General features: G+C 52.4%; 1 protein-coding gene across 1 annotated transcript; it reads left to right on the top strand.

Moving 5' to 3' along the window:
• Nucleotides 1-2,669: 2,669 nt before the first annotated feature.
• SMTNL2 (smoothelin like 2) lies at nt 2,670-23,203 on the top strand. The gene is made up of 8 exons (XM_080922895.1): nt 2,670-3,144; nt 10,008-10,095; nt 10,740-10,979; nt 11,464-11,539; nt 12,440-12,619; nt 13,507-13,624; nt 13,920-14,071; nt 22,185-23,203. The coding sequence occupies exons 1-8, from the start codon at nt 2,755-2,757 to the stop codon at nt 22,309-22,311; spliced, it is 1,371 nt and encodes a 456-aa protein (XP_080779021.1). The 5' UTR covers nt 2,670-2,754; the 3' UTR covers nt 22,312-23,203.

The raw sequence follows: 23,203 nt of genomic DNA, 5'->3' as shown, positions 1-23,203 counted from the left end.
GCTGAGGGAGGGAACAGCAGGCTGAGGGGGTCAAGGGGCGGAGCCCGAGGGCGGTACCCGAACACTCTGTGGGAGGTCGGCCTCCACTTGCTTACGCTGACATCAGAGCTGGTGAATGCAGAGGAGTTCAGCTTGATTGGTCTGCCCTCATCTCTCTCACAGCCTGGTACAGGCCAGGAGCTGTCCAGGGGAGGGTGAGAGAGGAGTTTCCAAGGAGGGGTTGAGAGGAGCCCAGGGGTGGGAGCAGAACCCCCCCACACCCCCAGTCCCGCTCCCGCACCTGTGTTGGAGTCAGGGTTCAGGTGGTGTTTGTCCTCTGTCCAGGTTCAAGATGCCCATTTCCCTCATTCCCGATTTCCACATCCTCCTCACCTTCTTCATCCTACTACCATCCCAGGCTTATCTCTAATTTAGAGGTGGTTTAAGTGCTGAGGGACAAGACTGGGGGGAGGGGGCGGTTGGAGGACGGTTTGAATCCTGTTCTCTCTAACCTTCTGGCCTCAGAAGTCCTGCAACACCCTCTTAGGTCTTCTCATAATGTCACAGGAAGGACGTAGCTGAGGTTGGAGAGAGTATGGGTCCTTGGCAGATCTCTACATCTTTGACCTCCTACTCCTTAGGATTTCCACCCTAGAGATCCAGCTACCCACTTTCTCCTGGACGGTCAGAGAAGGCTAGACCCCTGATCATTTTCTACTCTGAACACCCACACCCCAACACACATCCTATGCTGCTGCCCAGGGGGCATACCCAGGAGGTCAGGGACTAATCTGTCTGGGTCCTTCTCAGGCATCCTCTGCTTCCCTGGGAAAGGTTGGGCTTCTCTCACTCCAGGGCTCAGACCTGCAGGGTGGGCAGCACTATCTGGGACATAAGCCCTCGCAGGGGCCCCTCTCCAGGGCTCTATCAAAGATTCCACCCGGAGAAAGAATGCAAGGAGTGGTTTGGCTCACCCTGTCCAGACGGCTGCTTGGAACATACACACAGACATGCAACATGCACGCCTTTTGGCACTTGGCTTTCCCATGAAATAATTGCTGGAAAGCTCCTTGGATTAGGTAACCCAGTGTTCCTTCCTGTCCCTACTCGGGGGAGGGGATCTGCCCTTAGCATCTGTTAGGCTAACACAGCTCCTGGGGAAGGAAAGGCCAGTCCAGGAGGGCGTGGGGGCTCCCGGACATCCTTGGAGGCAGAACACCATTTTGAGAACAAGCCCTGATACTATGGACCGTCTCACTAGGCCTGTCCAGTCTTTGAGCCACTTTTCATAGCCCAGGCCCAGAGAAAGATCATTAGGAAAGCCTTTTTGCACAAAGAATGAGATATTTTCATTTTCATTTTAAATGTCTACGGCATCTATCACACTGTTGTCCTAAGCAACAATTACCTCCATCCTTTCTTCTTTGGTGGTGCTTGGGCTTGGAAGGGGAATAAGAGGAGTGCCGGAGAAAAGAAGAGGTTTGAAGGTTGCCAGGTGAGCTTGGGGAGGAGGAGGGGGCGGTGCACATATTCGTTTTTGATCCCAAAGCTGCTCATAGTAAGATTTTTGGAAATTGGGCCCCAACCTTCCTGTTCATCCTCAGCCTCTCCTAGATTTCTTAACAGAGGCCTTTGTCATCCTGAAGTTCTCACTGGCTGATGATGGGAAAGCGCAGCATTTTACCATTTCCTTTACTCTTCCTGACCTCAGAACTGGTGCAAGAAATCCCAGGCAAAAGTGTCACAGGTGGTGGGTGCAGTGCAGCCCAGCAGTTTAGAGCTTCTTGCTCTTGCAGAGAAGCCCCTGAGCTAAGCTCCTAGCATACACGTGATGGCTCACAACTATCGGAAGCTCCAGTTCTAGAGGATCCCAACACCTTCTTGTGATTTCTATGGGCACCAGGCACACATGCTGTAAATACAGACAAGAAGGCAAAACAGTCACACATAAAATCAGGTAATTTTTTTTTTTTAAAGTCTCACAAGTGAGCATTTGCAAACTGGATGGTACTGGTGGCGACTGGAGATGCGTATAAGGTGAGTCAGAGAGCCGTTATGGTGTGTGTGTGTGTGTGTGTGTGTGTGTGTGTATGTGTGTGTGTGTGCAGTTGCTGTAGTTCCCTGAACAGGGGCAAGAGACCCAACCAAAGTGGAATAAGGACCTACAGTTGGTTTTTTTTTTTTTTTAAGATTTATTTATTTATTATTTGTTTATTATATCTAAGTACACTGTAGCTGTCTTCAGACACACCAGAAGAGGACATCAGATCCAGTTACAAATGGTTGTGAGCCACCATGTGGTTGCTGGGATTTGAACTCAGGACCTTTGGAAGAGCAGTCAGTGCTCTTAACCACTGAGCCATCTCTCCAGCCTTTCAAGGGTCTTCTTTCCAGCTCTTTCCCCGGACTGTACACCACTCTTCTCTGGTCAAGGGGGTATGGGACTCCCCGAGGGATCTGCATCCCTGCAAAGGAGAAAGGGAGAGCTCTCCACTAGTGCCTCTATTCAGTGCCTCCAAAGCCAGGCATCCCGCACCAGCCTGGCGAGTCCCCAGGGGCGGGGTGTCCTGGAGCGGGCTGTCCCGCCCCTCGGCCCCGCCTCCTTACGCGGCGCCCAGTCCTGGGGCTCTAGAGGTCTGCCCCGCCCTGCTCCCGCCCCTTCGGCCGCCCCTCAGGCTCAGCTAGCCTTGGCCTGCCAGTCGTCGGAAGGAGCTGTCGATCTCTCGTCGTCTCCCGCGTTCTGCCGTCTGTCTGATCGGTGCTCACCGCTCCGCCATGGAGCCGACCCCCGACGCCGAGGAGGCGCACACAGTGCGCGAGGCGCTGGGCCGCTACGAGGCGGCGCTGGAGGGTGCGGTGCGTGCGCTGCACGAGGACATGCAGGGGCTGCAGCGCGGCGTGGAGCGGCGCGTGGCCGAGGCGCTGCGCCTGGCTGGCCCCTTGGCTCGCACTGTGGCCGAGCTGCAGCGGGACAATCAGCGGCTGCAGGCGCAGCTCGAACGCTTGACGCGCCAGGTGGAGGCGCTGGGCTTGGCGACTGGTGTGTCCCCTGCACCCGGCACGCCCAGTCCACCTCCAGCGGCCACAGTTACAGACCGCGCCCCCCGCCTGGGCACCGCACGCTTCTCTAGTCATGCCACCTTCTCGCTGTCCGGTCGAAGCCCGGTGAGCCCCGTGGGTGCGGCGCGCGGGTTGTGAGTGTCTGGGAGTGTGCCTGGGGGTGTAGGGCTGGGAAGTTGGTGCCGCCCATCTGCTCTGAGTGCGTGCGCTACCGAGCGTCCTCTAGCCAGAGAGCTATACCTCCACCTGCCGCTGGGACTTGGGAACCGGGATTACATTAGCTCTCCAGAGCTGGAAAGGACAGGAGAAACATGGTTTTAGTAGGCCCTCTGCACCTGTCTTTCACCTCTCCCTTCTTTGGATCCGGGTGGTGTTTTTGCCCTGATATCTGCCCTCTCCCATCTGTCCCATGACTTTTAAGAGTTTGGACGCCAGGGTTCAGTCTTTGATAGTTTACTGTCGCCTCACCTCCAAGTTGGGAAGGTCAGCATCCCCTACCTGTCCCCTACACCGGTTCTGTTCACGAGGCCTGTGTTGCAGCTTCACTGAACGCTTGACCGTCCGGTTGTAGATTAACCCTGATTGAGTTGCCTCTGTGTGTGTGTGTGTGTGTGTGTGTGTGTGTGTGTGTGTGTGTGTGTGTGTGTTCGCACGCAGTCTGGTCTGGGCTGCTCAGCAACTGTTTGGGAACTCACATTGTAGAGGGCAGATCCTTTACTGGAAACGGTGAGGGGAAACTGGCCTTAAGCTGTGTCTAGATTTCTGGGGTCAGTGTCTGGGCAGAGGCCGGTGTGGACCAGTCTTGCCACATTGGTCACGGCCTCCTGGGGTGGCAGAGCTTGGTTAGAATGTTCCCAAGGTGTGTGTAGTGGCCCTTAGGTGGGATTTTCCTTCCATCCTGACCCTGAGTTTGCTTGGGATAGAGGTGAGGGTGGAGGGATGGGGTGAGTGGAAGAGGTAGGGTAGGTTCAAGGGCCAGGGTCTGAGTACACCTCACCTGCCCCCTTCCTTGGTGCATTCCCAAGGCCCTTAGATCTGCTATGGGTCTCAGATAAGTCCTTGCCCCTAGAGGTCTCAGCCAGGGTGGAGGTGACCCCAGACTGAGCAGTGCAGACAGATGCCCTGCTCCAGACTTTGGTCCGTTTGCATAGGGTGTCTGAGGAGGGCCTGGTGACAGAGGCTCTGCTCTTGCTGTGTCTGTTGCAAATGGGGGCACTATGCATTGCTGCCTCAGAATGGCCAAAAGTGCTCCCAAGCCAGAGTGCAGCCCTCAGGTGGAGGGGGGGCGCCAGAGCTGTGAAAGGCCCTCAAAGTTAGCAAAGGAAATGGGGCTTCAGGGCTGGGGGCAGAACTCCTGGTGTTCCAGTGTTCCATGTGAATCGTCTAGAAATATTGACATACTTAAATCTGTCCTGTGAGTATGACGATCTTCATGATTGCTACTGGGAGTGTCACACACGTGCCTTATACACTGTGCCATCATTTGCTGCTGAAGTTTTAATATCTATTAGTAACTTGCCAGGGCAGCTGTTCAAGTTTTAAGAAACACAACGTGATTCCCGTGGTGATTTGAGTGTGTGTGTGCGCGCGCGCGCGTGCGGGGGGGGGGGCTTGGTGGGGAGTAGCAGGGTCCTCCTTGATCCTAGTACCTACCCTTCCTCAGGGATAGATGGAGGGTTAGAGGGTGACTGGGGGTGAGTTGTGACTCTTCCCTGGGAGGTGTGAACAAACATCTCTTCACTCCAAAGACAGAACTCACGACTGGCTGGGTGAGCCAATTAGTTTATTGGGGTTATTTACTGGAGCATGAGCAACTCAAAGGCCCTGTAACATCAAAAGCCCACGCTAGCGAGGGTGGTGCCTCCCGAAAGCTGCACAACTTACAGGCAGCTCCACCGTCTGCTTCCTCCATCTGTTATTACTGGTCATCTAACCCCAGGGAAGGACCTGGTGAGTCTCTCATAACTCTCTGAGTTTCCAGGACCCCTGTGTTCAGTGAGTCTCCTGAGTTTTATGAGCCCTCCCCTTCCCTCTAAGAAGGAATGTCTCAATTCTAAGGAATTAGGCCCCGTAGGGAACTTAACCGTGATGGTCCAAGAAGAAGGGATGAGTCAGGTGAGCTGCCCGGGACAGGAGCTAGCAGAAGACAGGGCGCTCGCTGGATATGAAACAGAGGTAGAGACGTAAGCTGGGGGGACTTAGGGAAGAGTCTGGGGTCAGCAAGGATGCTCCAGCCTCTTGTGACTGAGGAAAAGGCTCAGGAGCTTCACAGTAGACCGAGGACCTGAGAAACGTCTCGGGGCAAAGAGTAGCAACTGTAGCTGGACATTCTGGGGTGGAGGATGGACCTTCTCCAGTTGGACCAGAGGGCCTAAGGCTAACTCCTTTGCTTGGCCTCCAGATATACTCCTCACAGGAACACCCACACAGGCTCTGAGCTACTTTGTGGTAGTGAGTACTGCTTGTCTACGAACAAGGACCGGATCCCGGATCCCCTTGGGTGCTTGAAGGAGGGCTGTCTGGTTTCTCATATTCTATGTCTGTGGCAGGGTCTTGGTGTGAGGGCTCCATCCTGTGACTACAAGCCAATATTGGCTGCCCCTCTTGGTTTGTAACCAGATCTTGTGGAGACAGGTATTTTACACCCCCCCCACCCCCCCAGTATATGGGGACTAAAGGTGGGTTATATCCAGCCTGGAAATGTTCAGAAGGGGTTGATCAGTTCACTTACTTTTGAACACAGCATGTGCCTAGGAGGCAGCAAGGTGGTCCCAGAAGCCTTGGAGGAGGAAGAGGGACAAGTACTTTGCTTAGAGCGGACAGGAGATACTTTGAGACATCTGCTGTTAGCTGGGCCTCAGTTTCCCTGCACTTAAACCAAAGCGTGTGGAGGCTGGGGTGATGGTGGTGGTGATGTAGAGGAGGAGGGGTTGCTCAGTGATTGAGGGTGCATGCTGCTCATGCAAAGGCCCTGATTTCCATTTTCAGCACCCAGGCCAGGCAACTCACCATTGCCTGTAACTCTAGCTCTGGGAGCGGGGTGGGGGGGGGGTGGCAAGGCCTCTGTCCTCTGCAGGCACCTGCACCTCACTTCATGCATATAATTAAAAGTAAAGTAATAAACCAAGGGAGGATTGTCTTGGCTCCTTTGGACCCAGTGCAGTGAGCAGGCTAGGCAATTAGTGTCCCGCTGATCTGGTTAACAAAACTGCCTGAAGAATCACTGTTGTTGTTGTCTGTCAGAGAGAAGGGAACTAGGAGGCTGGGGTCTGGGGGTGGATGGCTTCAGCCTGAGGTCAGACCTGGGCCCTGGAGTCTGGCAGTGCTTTGCTCCCTGGAGATGTCATCCTCAGCTAAGCTGGAGCTGCTGTCTCCCCACAGTCAAAGCAATACAGTCCCTCAGTAATAACTGCCAAGAGCCAAATGTCAGAGGCCCTGTGGTGAGAGAAAGCAGACTCACCTTATCTGCTTGCCTTTCCCGGAGCCAGTGTGATAAGGGGGCTTAATGCTTTGGGGAGAAGTTTGGATCGTGTACTCAAAAGCTGTGGTGTGAATGGAGATGGGCTGTGGCAGCAATTTTAACCATCCTAAATAGGGGTTCTGCCCCTTGTGGGTTGTGTAGCGCCCATGTATGGGCTCCTGTGTCCCTGAGGATCAGTCTTGTCATGCTATTTCTACCCCTCCCCCCAGGGGAAAAAACACTTTCCAATAAGAAGGTCTCATCTCCCAAAGCCACATTTATCTCACCCCCTGCCTCCCCCTACCCCAGGCCAACCCTCACCCTGCCTATTTCCCAGGCCTTGGCTCCCTCATAGAGCACCTCCCCTTCTCTAAAACAGAGCTGAGACAGGAGACTGACTGAGAGAGCAGGAGGACCCATCCCCAACCCTGGGGCTCTACTGTGATTTCTGCTCTGATGCAAACACAGAGTGGGCTCCTCCAGTCATACAGGGGAAGACAGTGGCTACCTGGGGAACAGATCAGCAGCCTCAGGGTGGGCAAGGGCTTAAGACAAGATCTTGCTCCAGCTCAGCTGGGCTCAGCCTTTCCTTTTGTGGCTTTGCCATCTGTGAAGGTCCCACTGGGCGTTCATCTCGGTCTTTATGCCTTTTCCTTCCTGCCATCTGGCTGAGATGCTTCCAGGGTCCAGTGAGGATTATCCCCTGAGATATAACAGTTGCTATGAGTTATCCCCTGCAGGGACAAGGTGCTTTGTAGACAGAGCCCTGGATAGCAGGAAGAAATCCCTGGCCTCAAATGTTAACTTGATCACTGTCTTCAGCCATTGTTTAAGTTTGAGAACCTCCTTCTACTATGCCAGGCTCGGTTCCCTCTCTATTTTGTGATAGGTTAGAGGTCATTTTAGAATAGCTCCTTGGCCTAAAACATAGCCAAGCCCTTTTTCAAGGCTAGTAGTGGTTGCAGTTTGGGGCTGGAGGAGTCGGAGGCAGAGGAACCTGGGAATTCTGGCACAGTTCTATACTTGACCCTCTGCTTTGTAGAGACCCCTTAGCAGGAATCTGGCCAATCCTGAGATGTAGGAGCTACTTCTTTCTGGTCCCCTGGGGTACTGTGGGGGGTAGAGACTTGTAAAGTTCAGGGACAGGTGTCTATGGGGTGTGTGTTGTAGATACTTACATTCCTGGGAAAATGATTTCACCATCAGTTTGCCCTTTGAGGCCCTTGTCTAGACCTGTGGAACCTGTTGGACAGGAATTGGGTGGGTCAGGGGTAGGAGGGGGGGATACAGAGACCCCAGAGCTGCTGCTTGGCCTCTGTGACAGTGGAGGATGGGCTTCTAGCTGGAAAGGCTGGGTCACTTTCTGCTGCTGACTTGGCACTTAGGCTTCTAGAGGTGCCCCTCCCTGCAAGTTCTGGAGTACAAGAGGCATCAGATATCAAATATCTGAGAGTGGGCTTGACGCTCCAGTCTCCCCTCTTAGATCAGAAATTGAGGGAGTGTCCTGTCCAAACCTCGGGGGGGGGGCGCTCTGGGTTCTGTCCTCTGTTGCCTCCCCAGGACACTACCTCACGTCTCCAGAGTCTGTTAGCCTGTTGGTGTGACACTGCCTCTTCATCCTGGAAAAAGTGGGGTCCCCTTCCCTGGCGCCTCACATGATCAGGACTTAGCAGTTGGAGAGGAGTCTGCATGGGAGGCTCATAGATTCCCTCTCCAGCTTGTCTCTTGCCCTGCCCTCCATACCTCTGATCTGGTTTCTGCCATCAGCACCAGTGACCTCTCCTTGGCTAAACACAAAGGGCACATTTTTCTCATCTTGACTTTCTTTTCCTTGACCTCAGGATCCCTTTGGACACGCTTCCTTCCCTGGCTCCTTCAGCCTTCTGCTGGGTTTCTTCCCACCTCCCTGGCTGCTCTGCTCTCCTGGCCAACAGCCTTCTCGGCTCCCTGAGATGCAGGTGCTTATCTGCAAGGCTCCCAGGAGGTGGTGGAGGCCACTGATGTTTCCTTGTTTTACACTAGGTCTCAGATATGCCACCTGATGTCCCTGGTGCCCCTTACACCATCTTTCCAAAATCAAAAACTTGGCCTACCCCTCCCCAGTTCTCCTTCAGGGGCTGTGGGCTTGACTTGTTATCTGTCTCCTCTAATGCCACCTTTGCTGGCTTCTGAAATATGTTCCTAAATCCTGCTTCAGGCTCCTTGTTTAAGTCCAGACTGGCAGGCATCTTGAGCTGCAGGATCGTGTGGGATCACAACACTGAGGCCTTTATGCCTCTCTGTTCTTGTTGTCACCAGTCGTTCTCCTGGGAATAGCTTCTGTCACTGGGTACCTAGCACACCGAGGACCCGATTTGGGTGCATTACTCGGAGAACTCTTTGCCCCTGGGGGGCAGACTGCCCGAGGTATCACAAGCTGACTCAACACCATCTGTGTAACTTTTTGCCCAGGTCTCACCTTGGGTGGGTGTACCGGAACCTCCAGACCTGGCTATAGGAGGACCTGATTCACCTGTAGTTGGGGACAAACTGTCCTCTGGGAAGCTTGTAGATCAGAGAAGTAGCCTGGGTTGATCTGGGACAGGCACAGCCAACCAACCAACCAAACTACCCAGGATGGAATTCTAACAGAACTCCAGGTTAGGGACAGCTCTGTCTCCCTTTGCTAGGCCGATTTCCCTAACTTTAGCATCATAGATGCTCTAAGCCTGTCACACCTTTGCTGGGAAGTGGGAGGGCTCATTCTCCTCTGGCTACATGTTCTGGCTGCCCTCCTTTCCCCTCATCATTTTCATAGGCAGTGAGTACCTTCTTCGAGCCCCGAGGAGAACATCTGGATGGGCCCAATGTTTGTGTGATGACCAAATTCCATTTGCACAGCTTGCCCCTACTCTTGACCTGAGATCCAGAGGAGATGGTCTGTGACCCAGGCCACTAGGTGGGTTGGCAGCTCAGCCAAGATCCCAGGATTTCCCCTGACACCCCCTCTTGTGTTTGTTCCTGTACCCCAGACCTCTGGAGGGTGTGCAGAGCCAGCCAGATCAGCACACACTGTCTGGGGAACTCTTGTGTTGGTTTGTATAGCAGAAAAGCCTCAGAGTAACTTGGCTCCATGTCCCTTTTTGTCTCCAAAAGACACTGTACCTCACCCTATCTGTTTCTTCCATGTGGACAGTCCTAGCTGTGGGGAACAGGAGCCTAGCCCTCCCACACATCATCTGATGTATGTGGTGTGTGTGTGTGTGTGTGTGTGTGTGTGTTCAGAACTTGCTAATTTGATCTTTATCCTCAGCCTTCCTGGTCTCTGGGATGAGCCTCTCAGGGTTGAGAGTCCCTAGAGTTTACCATTGTACCTTCCGTATGACCCTTTCTTCCAAATGAGTGAAGCTTTTGCCACCAGAACCAGCAGGGGTTTGGGGAAATGTCTTTAGGGTGGGCGGCTGATGGGGCTTTGGGATGGGCATCTGGCTTCCACTGACAGGGTTCATTAGTGTTCGTGCCTCTGCAGAGCGTGGAACACGATGAAGCCAGTGACCTCGAGGTGAGACGAACTTCAAACTCATGCATCATGGAGAATGGGCACCAGCTGGATACAGGTAGGAGCCATTGGCAGAAGGGAGGTCGCTGGGCAGATCTGAGGTTCAGGTCTTCAGCAGGCATCTGTGCCAACCATCCCTTGGCTTTGAGGGCAGGTGATTGAGAATGAACTCTACCAGGAAGAGACTGCAGGGGAGCATCCACATGCAGTATGTAGTAGGATTCTGAAGATACAGAGAGGTGTGCACAAGCCTTTAATCCCAGCACTAAGGAGGCAGAGGCAGGCAGATTTCTGTGAGTTTAGAGGCCAGCCTGGTCTACATAGTGAGTTCCAGGGCAGCCAGAGGTACACAGTGAGACCCTTCCTTGAGAAAACAAAACAAATAAAATACACAAAGAAATGGGAGTTCAAGGAGGTGATCTTCCCTGTCTCTGGAAGAAAGCAAGCAGAAGCTGAGAAATTGTCCGTTCATAGACGTGGGTAGAACATTCTGAGCTGGTGACGGGAAGTTGAGGAGAATCAGGTCTGAGTGGTGGAGTTAGATATATGTGGTGATGGGGATAACGGAGGCTGAAGTGGAGTTCAGAAGGAACTGGAAGCAATGATCAGAGAGGCAGGAGTCCTCTTGGACTGAATGTGGGGGGAATCGGAGGCGGCTGTGGCTGCCATAGCTGATGTACCCTGGTTGGTCATGTATTTCAGGTCCAGCCAATGGATCCTCTGAGGTCCAAACCTCATCAGTCCAGGAGCCCCCTAGGCCACGCCCTGTGAGCCTCTCCTTGAGGCTGCCCCACCAGCCGGTCACAGCTGTCACCCGAGTCTCCGAGAAATTCTCTGGGGAGACCTCAGCTTCAGCCCTGTCACCCACATCTGCTGCTATTGTAGGGGCCTTCACTCCAAGCCCTAGCGAGGCCATCAGCCCTTGGACTCCTAGTCCCACTGGTATGATGAAGGGGTTCGTGTATGGGGGCTGACCCCACTTCAGCATGGGTGAGAGAGGACAGGGCCTGGGTGGGGGTTGGCAGGAGACTCAGGACACCCAGGTCAGACCCCAGTCCACCATATTCTCTGTCCTTACCACATTCCTTTCCAGAGATGCCATTAAGTGGGAAGTTTATGGCAGGTTGAGACCATGGTTACCTTGTGTATTCGACATAGTCCCCAAAGCACTAGCAGGTCTTTATTGGGCCTGTGTCTTATCCTAGTGTGTGACTTGAGCTGGTGCTGTCCTGGCTTCCGAAGGAGGGGCTTGGCCACACAGTGTTGAAGACCCTGGGCTTTGTGCTCTCGAGATCAGGGAGAGGACAGTTGGAAGGACTTCTTAGATGTCACTGTCCTGAGATACTGAGGGCTAGATCTTGCTGGTCTACGAAGTGATGCTTCGTCGGGCCAAGTCTGTTGTTTCTGTCTTTCCTTGGTCTTGTAGAGAAAAGTTCCTCTTTCACACGGTCTTTGTCTGGCTCTGGGTATGGAGCGGTGACAGCTGGCAATCGCAAAGACAGGTGAGTCTGTGGCTCCCTGCTCTGCCTGGGACCCGAGCTGCAGGGGTTCTCTCTGGGCCGAGACGCCGCCGTAGAACTGTGGGCTGGCAGGCAGAGTTGGTGCTGGGGAGGGAGGTGACCAAGGTTGGTATGTGGAGGCTTGGTTGCTGCTTGGCTTCTTTGACCTTCAAAACAAGTCCATTAAAATGTTGCTAGTGTGTGTTGGGCTGTGATGGGGTGGTGTAGGGAGTTGGGGAGTCTCAACCTCTTTTGGAGGAAGGTGGACAGATTGATAGTTGACTTTGTTTTCCTTTCTGGCTGGGGGACCTCTGAGTGAGGTATTTGCTGCCATAGAAAGAGCAAGTGCCTAGAGAGGCTCAGGGTTAAAAGCTAACTTTGGATAAGTAGATGTGAGGATGGGGGAGGGGTAGCAAGATGGATTTTTTTCTTTTTTTTTTTTTAATAATAAAAGGGGGATTGTGACTTCCTGGCAGATTGTTCCAGGGGGAGAACAAAGAGGGTCCTATTTAGAGTGGTGGAGGAGGGGGCCTGGTCTGGCTCTAGATATACCCCTTGTCCTTCCCAGGCATTGACACTTACCACGGGGTGGTAGTTGGGCCTTGAGAGGGGGCCACTCTCCTTCCCCTCTCCCCCTGCCAAGTTGGGCGCACTAGCCAGGTGTGCTACCAACTGCAGTTCAGTTCAGAAAACCTGCAAAACCAGTTGGGACTTGAGCAGGTGGGACTTGCTCCCCCCACTGCTTCTCCAAGGTCTAGGGGGTCCCTGATAGGTAGGTATGAGCTGTCTACCTCACTGTCTCATGCACACTCACTCAAGATGGGCGTTCCACCTAGGACCCAGGGGAGTGCCTAGCGAAGGCTGATTGGTTCTGTGTTCCTGACCTCATGATTTTCTTCTCAGCCCTCCACTGGTGACCCCACCACAGTCACCCCCATCCTCACAGCCTCCAGCTATGACTCAGGCCCCTCGCCAGGGAGAGCGTCGCAGGGAATTGGTGAGGTCGCAGACGCTGCCTCGGACTTCAGGGGCACAGGCTCGGAAGGCGCTGTTTGAGAAGTGGGAGCAGGACACAGCAAGCAAGTACGGATATTTCACCCCTAAACTAGCCCAATAAGCTCCCAGAGCAGGCCCAAGCATGGCCACAATATAGCATAGTGAGGCTGGGCCCTATTTCCCAGTAGGATATTCCCAAGATCAGATCTCTCAGGCAGAAGTCAAGGGCTGTTTTACAGAGCTGATGGGTCGAGGAGTTCCTTTTGTAGGGAGAAGAGGGCTGTGGGGCTCGGGACTGGGCCAGGCTACTGAGAGACACTTCCCTGCACTTGCAGGTACCCTAGTCTTCTGTTCCCTCAGTTCCTAGGCCATGTTTGCATCTGAATAACGGCTTCTTCATTTTCTGGGCATGACACGGGAATCTGAGAGGGGAGGCCCAGCAGTGGGGCTGGTCTTGCTTGAGGATGGAAGACCCAGGGGCTCACTGGTCACTCCCTATTAGAGACCAGGCCCTTAAATTGCAGCCTCCTTTGCAGATTTATTTGGGGCTCTTGTCATGCGTGGCACTGATGCCTGCTGAATGCAGGTTACTGCTCATTGCCTCTGTGACGCTGTTCAGCTCTAGTGAAAGAATCAGGTCCAGGAAGCTCTCTCACTGCCCCATCAGCTTACTCTCCAGTAGTATGGAAGCCAAGAAGGAAGGCAGGATGAAGAGAATGGTAAGGGTGCTCAGGAAGAGGGTTAGGGATCCATGCCACCTAGGTCCTTCGTCTCAGGATTAGCCGTGATCTCTCCTTCCTGAAGGGATACTCACGGGGGTGCTAGAAAGCTGGGGGTGTGGAGAAGAGGCTGTGTGACTGATGTGTGGCGCTGTGCCGTGACCACGGCTATAGCACGTGGGTTGAGTACTGACCAGAAGGTGTAGGAATGTTCTCTTTGTTGGCTTCCACAGCAGGCTTGCCCTCTCTCCACAGGGGCAAAGGTGAAACCAGGGCCAAGCTAAAGAGGTCGCAGAGTTTTGGCGTGGCCAGCGCCAGCAGCATCAAGCAGATCCTCCTAGAGTGGTGCCGTAGCAAGACTGTGGGCTATCAGGTGAGCGGGCTAAGATGAGCCATGTCTGTTGCCTACCCTCGACTCGCTGGCAGGGCAAGATCCCACCAGGGTGGGGAAAGGATGGGAGCAGGGAGCTGTGTCCTTGGAGCAGTACCCAAGCTACTCACAACACAGGCTTAGAAATTCAACCGGAGCAGACTGGGTGCAGTGCACCTTCAGAGGAGAGTTCCGGCACGGTTTGCTGTTCAGTGAATTGGGGCTGTGGAATCGACGCTGAATTGAATTAGGTGTCAGGAGTGGGGTTCCTGTTGACCTCCGCTTGCTCTGCTTGCAGCATGTGGACCTGCAGAACTTCTCCTCCAGCTGGAGTGATGGGATGGCCTTCTGTGCCCTGGTGCACTCTTTCTTCCCCGATGCCTTCGACTACAATGCCCTGAGTCCCACACAAAGGCAGAAGAACTTTGAACTGGCCTTCACCATGGCTGAGTAAGTATGGCAGGTCCTAGCTGGCTACTGGTCCCAGCCTAGACCCTGAATATAACTTCTGCCCTGGTTAAGACCAGGACGCACAGACAGCTTTCCAGTGAGCTTAGGGACCTTGAGGCCATCCAAGGTCTGTCTTTCTCTTATCTGAATGAGAAGACTGAGGCTGATGAAGGATGTGCCCGGAGTCACACATTGCTCAGTGATGGAGCTGTCCCTGCTCTTCCTGTCTCCTTGCTGGGTGCTCAGCCTTTCCTGTAAAGTCTGGGAAAGCAGCCACCGACAGAGCCCAAGGGACAGTGGGGCAGGGGCACTGTGTCTACCCTCTGAGGCTGGTGTCAAGCCCCTCAGAGGGAAGCTGGGATTGCCTGGAGTATTTTAAATGTAGATTATGTTTCCCTAAATACTGTCATAGCACTGGTTGTGGAATTACCTCTGGCTTTAGGCTTGTTTTCTGTTATTGTAACAGTACATTAGAGGCTAGGTGAGTCATAAAGAGGTTTATTTTGGCTCCTGGTTCTGTAGGCTGGACATTCAGGGGCAAGGTGTTAGGGTCTGCTTGGCTTCTGATGAGGATTGCATGCATGAAGTGTTCATGATGGAAAGTTGAAGACCAAGTGTCGCCTGTGTCAGCGAGTGGGGAGGCAAAGGGGCCTTTATAACAACCTATTCCTGGGATAACTCACCCACTCTTATGAGAAGCACATTAATCCCTTCCTAAGGGTGGATAATGATGATCTAAATGACTCTTAAAGCCCCACTACCTTTCAACACTATCATAGCAGGGATCAGGCCTCAACATGTGTCTGGGTGGGGGCAAGTCGTATCCAAACCATGACACTTGTCTTATATGTCCCACTCATAGGGAGAGGATCTGGGGGAGGAGAGCACAGTTCTGGGACCAGGACATGCTTGGAAAACCCGTTTGGGATCTGGTTTTTGGCTAAGAGCAACCCTGAGAGTTGTTAGGATCTTGTGGGTCACAGGTGTGTATTCCAGCTGGGCAGGGCGTATATTCCAGGTGGGCAGGGTGTGTATTAATTGCTCTTTTTTATTGCTATGACAAAATATCTGATAAAAGCAGCCAAGGAAGGAAGGTTTTAAAGGGATTTGTGTGTGTGTGTGTGTGTGTGTGTGTGTGTGTATGTGTGTGTGTGACTGAAGGGAACAAGGCAAAGGAAGAATATCAGGTGGTTGGTCATGGTGTACCACAGGCAGGAAGCAGAGACAGGTAGATGGTTGAATGGGCGGAGAGAAAGAGAGAGAGAGAGAAGAAAAGAAGGAGGGAGGGAGGGAGGGAGAGAGAGAGAGATTTTCATTTGGTACAGGGACCTTAGCCCTTAAGACGAGCCATCCACTCAGGATGGGCCCTTCTCTTCTCACCTAAACCTCTGGAAACATTCTCACAGACACACCGAGAGGTGTACTTCCATGCTGATTCTAAACCCAGTCAAGTGAAGGACAGAAAAGAACAGTCAGGGGGTGTGTTTCTATAAAGACTCATTCTGAGGGTATGGACAGGAATATGAGATGGGGCAGGCCGCGGTCGGACAGCACCCTCTCAATAGCCTCACTCCCTTTCAGTACCGTTACATTAAGGACTGTGCCTCAGCACAGTTTGGGTGAGTTTGGGTAAATACAAGCCATATTGAAACCTGGCCCCTTCCTTCTTTGTGTCTTCTCTGGGGGGTACATTGAGGGAGAGTGTTACAGGCCCTGGGCCGGCTGTTGCTGGGGAGCTGGGTTTGCCTGAGAGGACCTAAGTCATGGAGTCGGATGCAGCCAGCTCAGTGTGACCTGGCAGGGAGAGGCCTGCCCTGATAAGTGCTCTGACTTCATTGCCCCTCCTTGTTCTTGACCTAGGGCCTCTTGTTGGTTAACCCTAGTTAGAGGGTCAGGGAGTCACCACAGGGTGGCACATCACAGTGCCTGAAGAGGAGAGCAGGACACAGACAGTAATACTCAGGGCTTCCTGTGCTTTCTCAAGAGTAGAGAGAAGGAAGGGCAGCTCCAGAGTTGCTGTTGTTTGTGTTTGCTCTTGCAGCTTCTGAGGGACTATGTTTGTCTTGACCTCAGTGACTGGGCTGCGGGAGGTGCAACCCCAGGTTTTCCTCGATATCTTCATTCTATTTCCTGCCCAAGCACCCAGTCCAGGTCCTCCACACTAGGACCCAAGCCTGGACAGAGAAGGAGGGGATGGAGACAAAGGGTCTCATAACCCAAGCTTGGTATTGGAAGCCTGCCTGGAGCCATAGCCACTGTTCTCTGAGGCAGAAGGGCTTCCTAGGGGCAGCATAGGAGCTCTGGCTTGCAACTCCTCAACCTGAGGCTTGGGGATAGGGGTCCATGCCTGTTGTGTTGATTTGAATTCTGGGTCCCTCTGGGGTCAGAGGAACGCCTTGTGTACTTTCAAAGCCTTCCCTTTCTTGGCTGCTTGGGATTAGCTGTCATCCTAATAGCAGAAACAGCTTGGAGGAGTGTGTTATGCAACTGAATCCAGACGATGGTGGACGCGGGCCAAGTGTCGCGGCATGATGTCGGGAGGGGTGGTTCATAGGAAGAGACCCAGCTGCTTGAAACTCAGGAATGACGGCTGTCAAAAATCAGACTAGAATGTGTGGGATGAGGGTTCCCAATTCTGTAACCCCCAAACTTACCCAAGTCAAAGAGCTTACAGAATTCTTTGTCATAAAGCCTAGAGGGCTAAACAGTGCCAGTTTATATACCCTGGCCACCTTGGTCACCTATAGTCAATGATCCAATGCGGTTGTAGCAGGGAGAGGGACAGTCTTAGGCAATGTGGTGGTGGCCCTGTGCCCCATGTTCTGAGGACCATAGGTTCCCTAGGCAATTGAGGCTAGAGTTACTCCAGGATGTGATTTCCCAGCAGAGAGAGAGAGAGAGAGAGAGAGAGAGAGAGAGAGAGAGCAGTCTCCAGACTCCACACAGATGTTTGTTCTATTCTCAACCTGGGGGGAGGGTGGTGGCTGGGCCAGGCTTTGGCTCCCTTTCCTCCCCAAGCAAGCAGCAGGATAGGACCTTGGTCCCACCTCCCTGTGGCCCCAGTCTGCTCCCAGCTGGGGAGGGGGCAGGGTGTGTGATGGGGTCTCTGAGTTGACTTCTGGCTTTTTCGCTGACTGCAAAGAGTAGGGAGGGCCATCCGAGGCAGGTCTGTGTGGGAAACTTACTCAGAGCCTGGGAAGATACTTCCCTTTGTGAGTCATCTGTGGAATTATCTCTCAGGTACAAGGGAGAGAGGGCTGTGGAGGTGGGCTTGCTTCCCAGGGCTTTCTGGGAAGGCAGTGCGTTTAGATCTCTGGTTTCTTGGACAGTAGCTGGCTAGAAAAGCTGCATGGGACACTTGCCTGAGGATATTGGAGCCAAAGTCAGCATCTTAGATGAGCCAGCAACAACTGACTGGATATGTGGTACCCTTGAAAGTCATTGGGAGCCACCAATGCAGAGGGTGTCTCAAAGAGACAGGTTTGACCTTTGGAAGGAAAAGTACCCACTGATAGTGTTCTCAAACTATTCATCCAGGAAAGGAGTGCTTCCAGAACTTTCCATGAGCAAGTGTCTCTTGGACATAAAATGTACTAGGAACCTTGGGAGCAAATGTGTATACTGCCCCCACTCTCTAATTTCTGGGCCCAGAGGTTCCTTGTCTCCTAATCTGTGTGAGTGATGTCTTGCTGACAGGGAAAGAGCCCCTCGCCTGACAGGTGTTTAGGGCCTGGAACAAGGGCAGACCAGCTCCTTTTATGGAAAGGGCAATGTCGGGTGGGTGCCTGACCCTTCTGATCCTTTCCTTCCCGCCCCAGGCTTTCCACTTGCCCTGCGCAGAATGCGCCTGCTCTCCAGTTACACGCAGCAGAAGGGGCTCGAGCGCTATTTGTAGCGCCCATGTGTCTCTGTCTAAAACCAGATGGGAGGCAGTGGTCCCACCCCTGGTCTGCTTTTAGGACAGTCCCTGCTCCACGGCCTGGGGTAGGTGAAGATACAATTTAAGAGTAAAATGTGTGTTGTAGTAAGCCAGTGGCACCCCTGCTTCAGGCTGTGGGTGACACTTGAAGCCATCTGAGCTCTGTGGACTTCTCCATGTAGTTTTCATTCTTTAAAACAAGCTTAGATCACCGTAAGAGAAGCACATTCTTTAAAATGTAAGGGCCAACTGGGGCCTCTAGTGTACTGAGACGTATCTATTTTAATAAAAGTCAGCAGTAGCTGTCACTGTCCTGTATTCTGTGTCGCAGGAGATAGGTGGCTGCAGACCACTCAAGCAAGTGTCCCTGAGCTTTCCTGTTCGGTCGTTCGAGGAATGTTGCCGATGTAGCTGGCACCGTAGTGTCTCCGAAGGAACATATTCTATCTGCAGGGACGAGATGGGATGAAAGGAAAGTGTCCCTAAGGGTCATCTATGAGCCAGACAATGGCATCAAGGGCAGGGATACTGTTGGGCCTGTAGGCTGGAGAAATTGGAGCTCCTAAGAGATGAGATTGAGTGAAGGACAGAGGTGGTCAAGGAAAGAGAGTGCTCAGAGATGTGGGCTGCATGGTGTGTTGTGACTCTGTCAGAAACTGCACTCACCCCAACTGCTCAGCTTAGGAACAACACCTTGAAGGGTGGGAACCAGTTCTCTGTCCTCCTGCAGGGACCACCAGCACCTTGTCCATGACTTGCTGTCAGGGCAGTGGAGGGTGGCATGAATGTAAGGCCTTCCATCTTTGAGGCTACCCTTCTCTGGAAGGCTTGCTTCCTGGGCAGGACATGGAAGGTGTTGCTGGAGCATGTTTGAAGCCTCTAGAAGGAAGGAGGGTTTGCTTGATGTCTTCTGCACAGGTCAGGGACATGTGAGACAAGCCAGCAATCCTGAATAAACCTGAAGTGTCCTAGAGAGGAGTCAGGATGCACTCGGGGGACCGTATCCTCTCTACCCTTTGAGAGGACAACTATGAAAGCAGATTTCGGTTTAGGGAGAGACCCAGGTACAAAGGTTTATTCCAACAGGAGAAGGGCTTTCTTGTTGAGGGGAAGTTAGCTGAGAATCTTGGGAGTGAGAGGTGAACTGTACCAGGAAGCTGAGGAACATCTGTGACTGGAGGAACAGTTTCCTGGTGGCCAGAGCCTGCAGAGGGGTCAGAACAGTCCTGGGCCTGGGGGAAGAAAAGACAAGTGGAGAGCCTTCATGGGGACAAGGTAGTGTCTGAGTCTCTTCCAAAACTGGAGTCCCAGGCTTCTAGTTCTGTCCTTTGATGAAGCCACCACTGTCAGCAATGACCCTATAGGCTCATGCAGCTGGTTTGCATACACCTGGGGGTTTTTGAAATAGCAGGCATGAGAGAGAGAGGCTGTGGGATCTGGGGTTTCCCCTGCAGTGCTGGTGGGGGACCACATGACAGCGATAAGGTCTCAATGTGAACTCAGGTCCTCAGCCTCCGAAGGACTGTAGAATTTTCAAATCTTGGCTACAGAGCACCTTTGTATGCTGACATCTCTGACACCAAGCGCTGCCTTGGTCTGCTTTAGGGGAGAAAGGGTTGCCAAACTCACTTGTCACTATCCTGTAACCTCTGGGTTCCCTTACAGGTCGACCTCTGCAGCCCCAGGGGGAGACGGGAGGCAGGAACGGGATCCGGGACAAATGTCTCCATTTCGCCTTGACATTTGGTTTCTGGCCAGCTCTCCAGAGCAGAGCCCAGCTGGTGCCAATGTTACAGTCTTTGTCTGGGGAGCAGGCAGCCCAGGGAGCTGTCCTGTGAAAGTGTTACTCGAGCTGGCTACAAACTCTGGGATGGGATGGAGGATCCCTGGCTTGCCTGCTGGGTCTCCCATCTGGCTGGGCTCTGAGGAATAAAGCAAGGTGTATAAAAGACAATATGGAGGGATAGCTGCTTTTCGGCAAGCCTGCTGGGCGTCAGGGTGAGCAGAGGTGGATTCTGACCGACTGTCCAGATGACAGGTGACAGGATTGTCAGTGTTTGGTTTCTGAGCTGGCAGTTTTTATTTTCTGTCCAGGTGCTCCTCCCCACCCCCATTCTCTGCCCTGCTCTGTGTGTGCTTTGCATGGGTGTATGCACATGAGTGTGTGGGTGTGTCTACCCACGAGTATGCTTGCAGAAGCCAAAGGAAGATAATGTGTGACTTCCTCTATTGCTTTCTGACTTGGTGACTTGAGGCCTCACAGAACTTGGTGACTTGGGGCCTCACAGAACTGGCAGCTCACCGTTTCAGCTAGGCTGGTTAGCCATCGAACTCCTGGGATCTGCTTGTCTTTGTTCCTGTGGTGTTGGGGTTAAAGGCTTGTGTAGCCTTGCTCACCTTTCTTCCTTCCTTCCTTCCTTCCTTCCTTCCTTCCTTCCTTCCTTCCTTCCTTCCTTCCTTCCTTCCTTCTTTTCTTGAGACAGCATTTCTCAGTGTAGTCCTATCCGCGCACTTGTTTTGTAGACCAGGCTGGCTCCAAACTCACAGAGATCTTCCCGCCTCTGCCTCCGGAGTGCTGGGATTAAAGGGGTGCACTACCATGCGTGGCCATGCTCAGCTTTTTATGTGGGTGCTGAGGATTTGAACTCAGATTCTTGTAGCAAACGCTGTTACCCACTGAGCCATCTCCCCAGGAGAGCCGTTCTAAAGGGCTCATATTTTTTTTAGTTCTGATACACTTTTCCCAGAGGACTGAAGAGGGCAACAGGTCTTTAGTATTTTTGATAGAAGGGTTGTTGAATACATGAATGCAGAGGCTGTGGTTACAGAGGGTCGATAGCATGTATGTGTTTGCTGAATCATGGTTAAACTCACCGTCCTTACTGTGGGTCATGTGTGTAGGTCAAAGGGCAACTCAGGTGCCTGGAGCTCATCAAGCAGGCTAAACTGGCCTGTCAGTGAGCCCTAGGGATTTGCTTGTCTCGGACTGTCCCCTCCCCCCAAGTGCTGGGATACAAGCAACACTAGGCCAGGCTCTCTTTTTAAAAGCAACAACAACAACAACAACCTTTTTGGATTTTTGGGAATTTTACCAGGTCTTTGTGTTTGCAGGTCAGGCACTGAATGAACTGTCTCCAGCCCTATGAGTCATGGTTTTACTTTTGTTTTGTTTTGTTTTTAAGGGTTTCATTGTGTAACTCTGGATGGCCTAGAATTCACTAGGTAGACTAGGCCTGCCTCTGACTTAGAGATCCGCTTGTCTGCCTCCCAAGTGCTAGGATTAAAGCCAGTGCCTGGCTAGATCATGGTTTTTGCTCATTTGTTTCTTTGTTTTATTATGTATAGATGTATTTATCTACATGTCTACACAGGACTATGTTCCCATGAGTTCCAGTGCCCCAGAACTGGTCAGATACCCTGGAGTTACATACAATTACGGGTCATTTGATGTGGGCCCTCGGGAACTGAGCACGGGACCTCTGGATAGCAATAAATGCTCTTAACTGTTGAGCCTTTTCTCCAGCTCCTGGATTGTCTGTCTGTCTGTTTGTTTGTTTTTTAAGCTTTAAAATAATTTCAGAGCTGGGCATGAAGGTACATGTTCATAATCCCACCATTTATGAGGCCGAGTCAGGGAAACATGAGTTTAGGACTATGTTGGGCTACACTACAAGCTTCCATCTCAAAAAAAAAAAAAAAAAAACAAAAAAAAAAGCTGGGCTGTGGTAGTGCAGGCCTTTAATCCCAGCACTGGGAAGCAGAGGCAGGCATATCTATGTGAGTTTGAGGCCAGGCTGGTCGACAGAGCACGTACCAGGACAGACAAAGCTACACACAGAACCACCAAATAAAAACAGGCGTACTGTTTGAGGAAGCAGATGGGTGAATTTAGTCATTTTTGCCTCAATTTTACAAGAGCTTTCACAGTTCTTGCCAATTTGCCACGTGATACCGATGTGTCGTTTTCCTTACTTCTATATGGACTGGATAGGTGGTTTTGGTCTGTGGGACTCTGGGGCATGCCCCATGGACTCAGCAGCTCCCAGGGTTCTCCTGAGACCTTGAGTTCCCTTCTGGTATGCACTTGAGCACCTCAGGCTCAAGGCAAATTCTGTTGGGGACGGTGATAAGAATAGCTCAGTTGTGGCGCTGTTGTTCACGGGACCAGGCACTGATGGAGCTTCTGTGTTTCAGGAATCTGGCCAACTGTGAGCGTCTCATTGAAGTGGAGGACATGATGGTGATGGGCCGCAAGCCGGACCCCATGTGCGTCTTCACCTACGTGCAGTCGCTCTACAACCACCTGCGTCGCTTTGAGTAAGGCCGGCAGCCTGGAGCGGCCAGGAAGAGACTCTGAGGTCCTTCGCATTCCCCCATGGCAGCATGACCCACACGGGGGGAGCTGTCTCTGTGCTGTGAGCTGTGATTTGTTTGTTCTCTGGCGTGTGACCACGTGCCCCTCACACTCAGTTACTGATGAAAAGGATTGATGAGGCTAAGCTGAGCCCCACAGCCCCTCACAGCCAAGGGCTGGAAGGAGAAGGAAAAACTCAAGAGTCAAAGACATTGGTGCTAAAGTAATGATCTTCCTGCAGGGAGTGCTCACGGCTTCCCCTCTGGTGAATTTGATATATTGGCCGGACAGGGTTCTATAGATTATCAAGTTTTCTTTCTTTCTTTCTTTTTCTATCAAAATACCCAGAGGTGTGTTTTGTTTTGTTTTGTTTTAAACTTCCTCACACTCTTGTTGGTCCCTCTCTCCTCTCCCTCTGGGCCACTGCCAGGAAACAGGTTAGTCAGCCCCTGGTCCTGGGTAGCTGATATTCTTCCTATCCTCTCTTCTCTGTGGGGAGGTGGCAAGGTTTCTACCTAGACCCAGGAGACCCCACGAGTGTCCAGCTAAGGAATGGTTACCTGGGCAGTACCAGGGAGGAAGGATAGATCTTAGGAACGAGAGAGTTCCCATTTGCTCCAGGTATTTATAAAAAAGGGTTGCATCTATACCACTGACCTGTTTGTACACAAAAGATGTGTCAGTCTTTGCTTGGGTTTGTTATTTCTGTTTGGGAATTGGGGAGGAGGGTCAGGCAATAAGAGACTGACTGTCCCTCAGCCATCTCAATGTTGTTGAAGGACTGTGAACAGAAAATGTACCCCCTGCCTGTCTGTTGCTTAGATATTCGAAAATATATTATGATAAAAAGTGGCCCAAA

This window comes from Micromys minutus (assembly GCF_963924665.1).
Source record: "Micromys minutus genome assembly, chromosome: 10".
Classification (NCBI taxonomy): Eukaryota; Metazoa; Chordata; class Mammalia; order Rodentia; family Muridae; genus Micromys; species Micromys minutus.
Note: the sequence above shows the minus strand (reverse complement) of the source record. Positions and strands in the feature narration are given on the sequence as shown.

Coding starts and splice junctions, on each gene's coding strand:
- SMTNL2 (XM_080922895.1), top strand. CDS start 2,755: ATGGAGCCGACCCCCGACGCCGAGGAGGCGCACACAGTGCGCGAGGCG. Junction 10,980..11,463: donor TTGGACTCCTAGTCCCACTG/GTATGATGAAGG, acceptor TTGGTCTTGTAG/AGAAAAGTTCCTCTTTCACA. Junction 13,625..13,919: donor GCAAGACTGTGGGCTATCAG/GTGAGCGGGCTA, acceptor CTCTGCTTGCAG/CATGTGGACCTGCAGAACTT.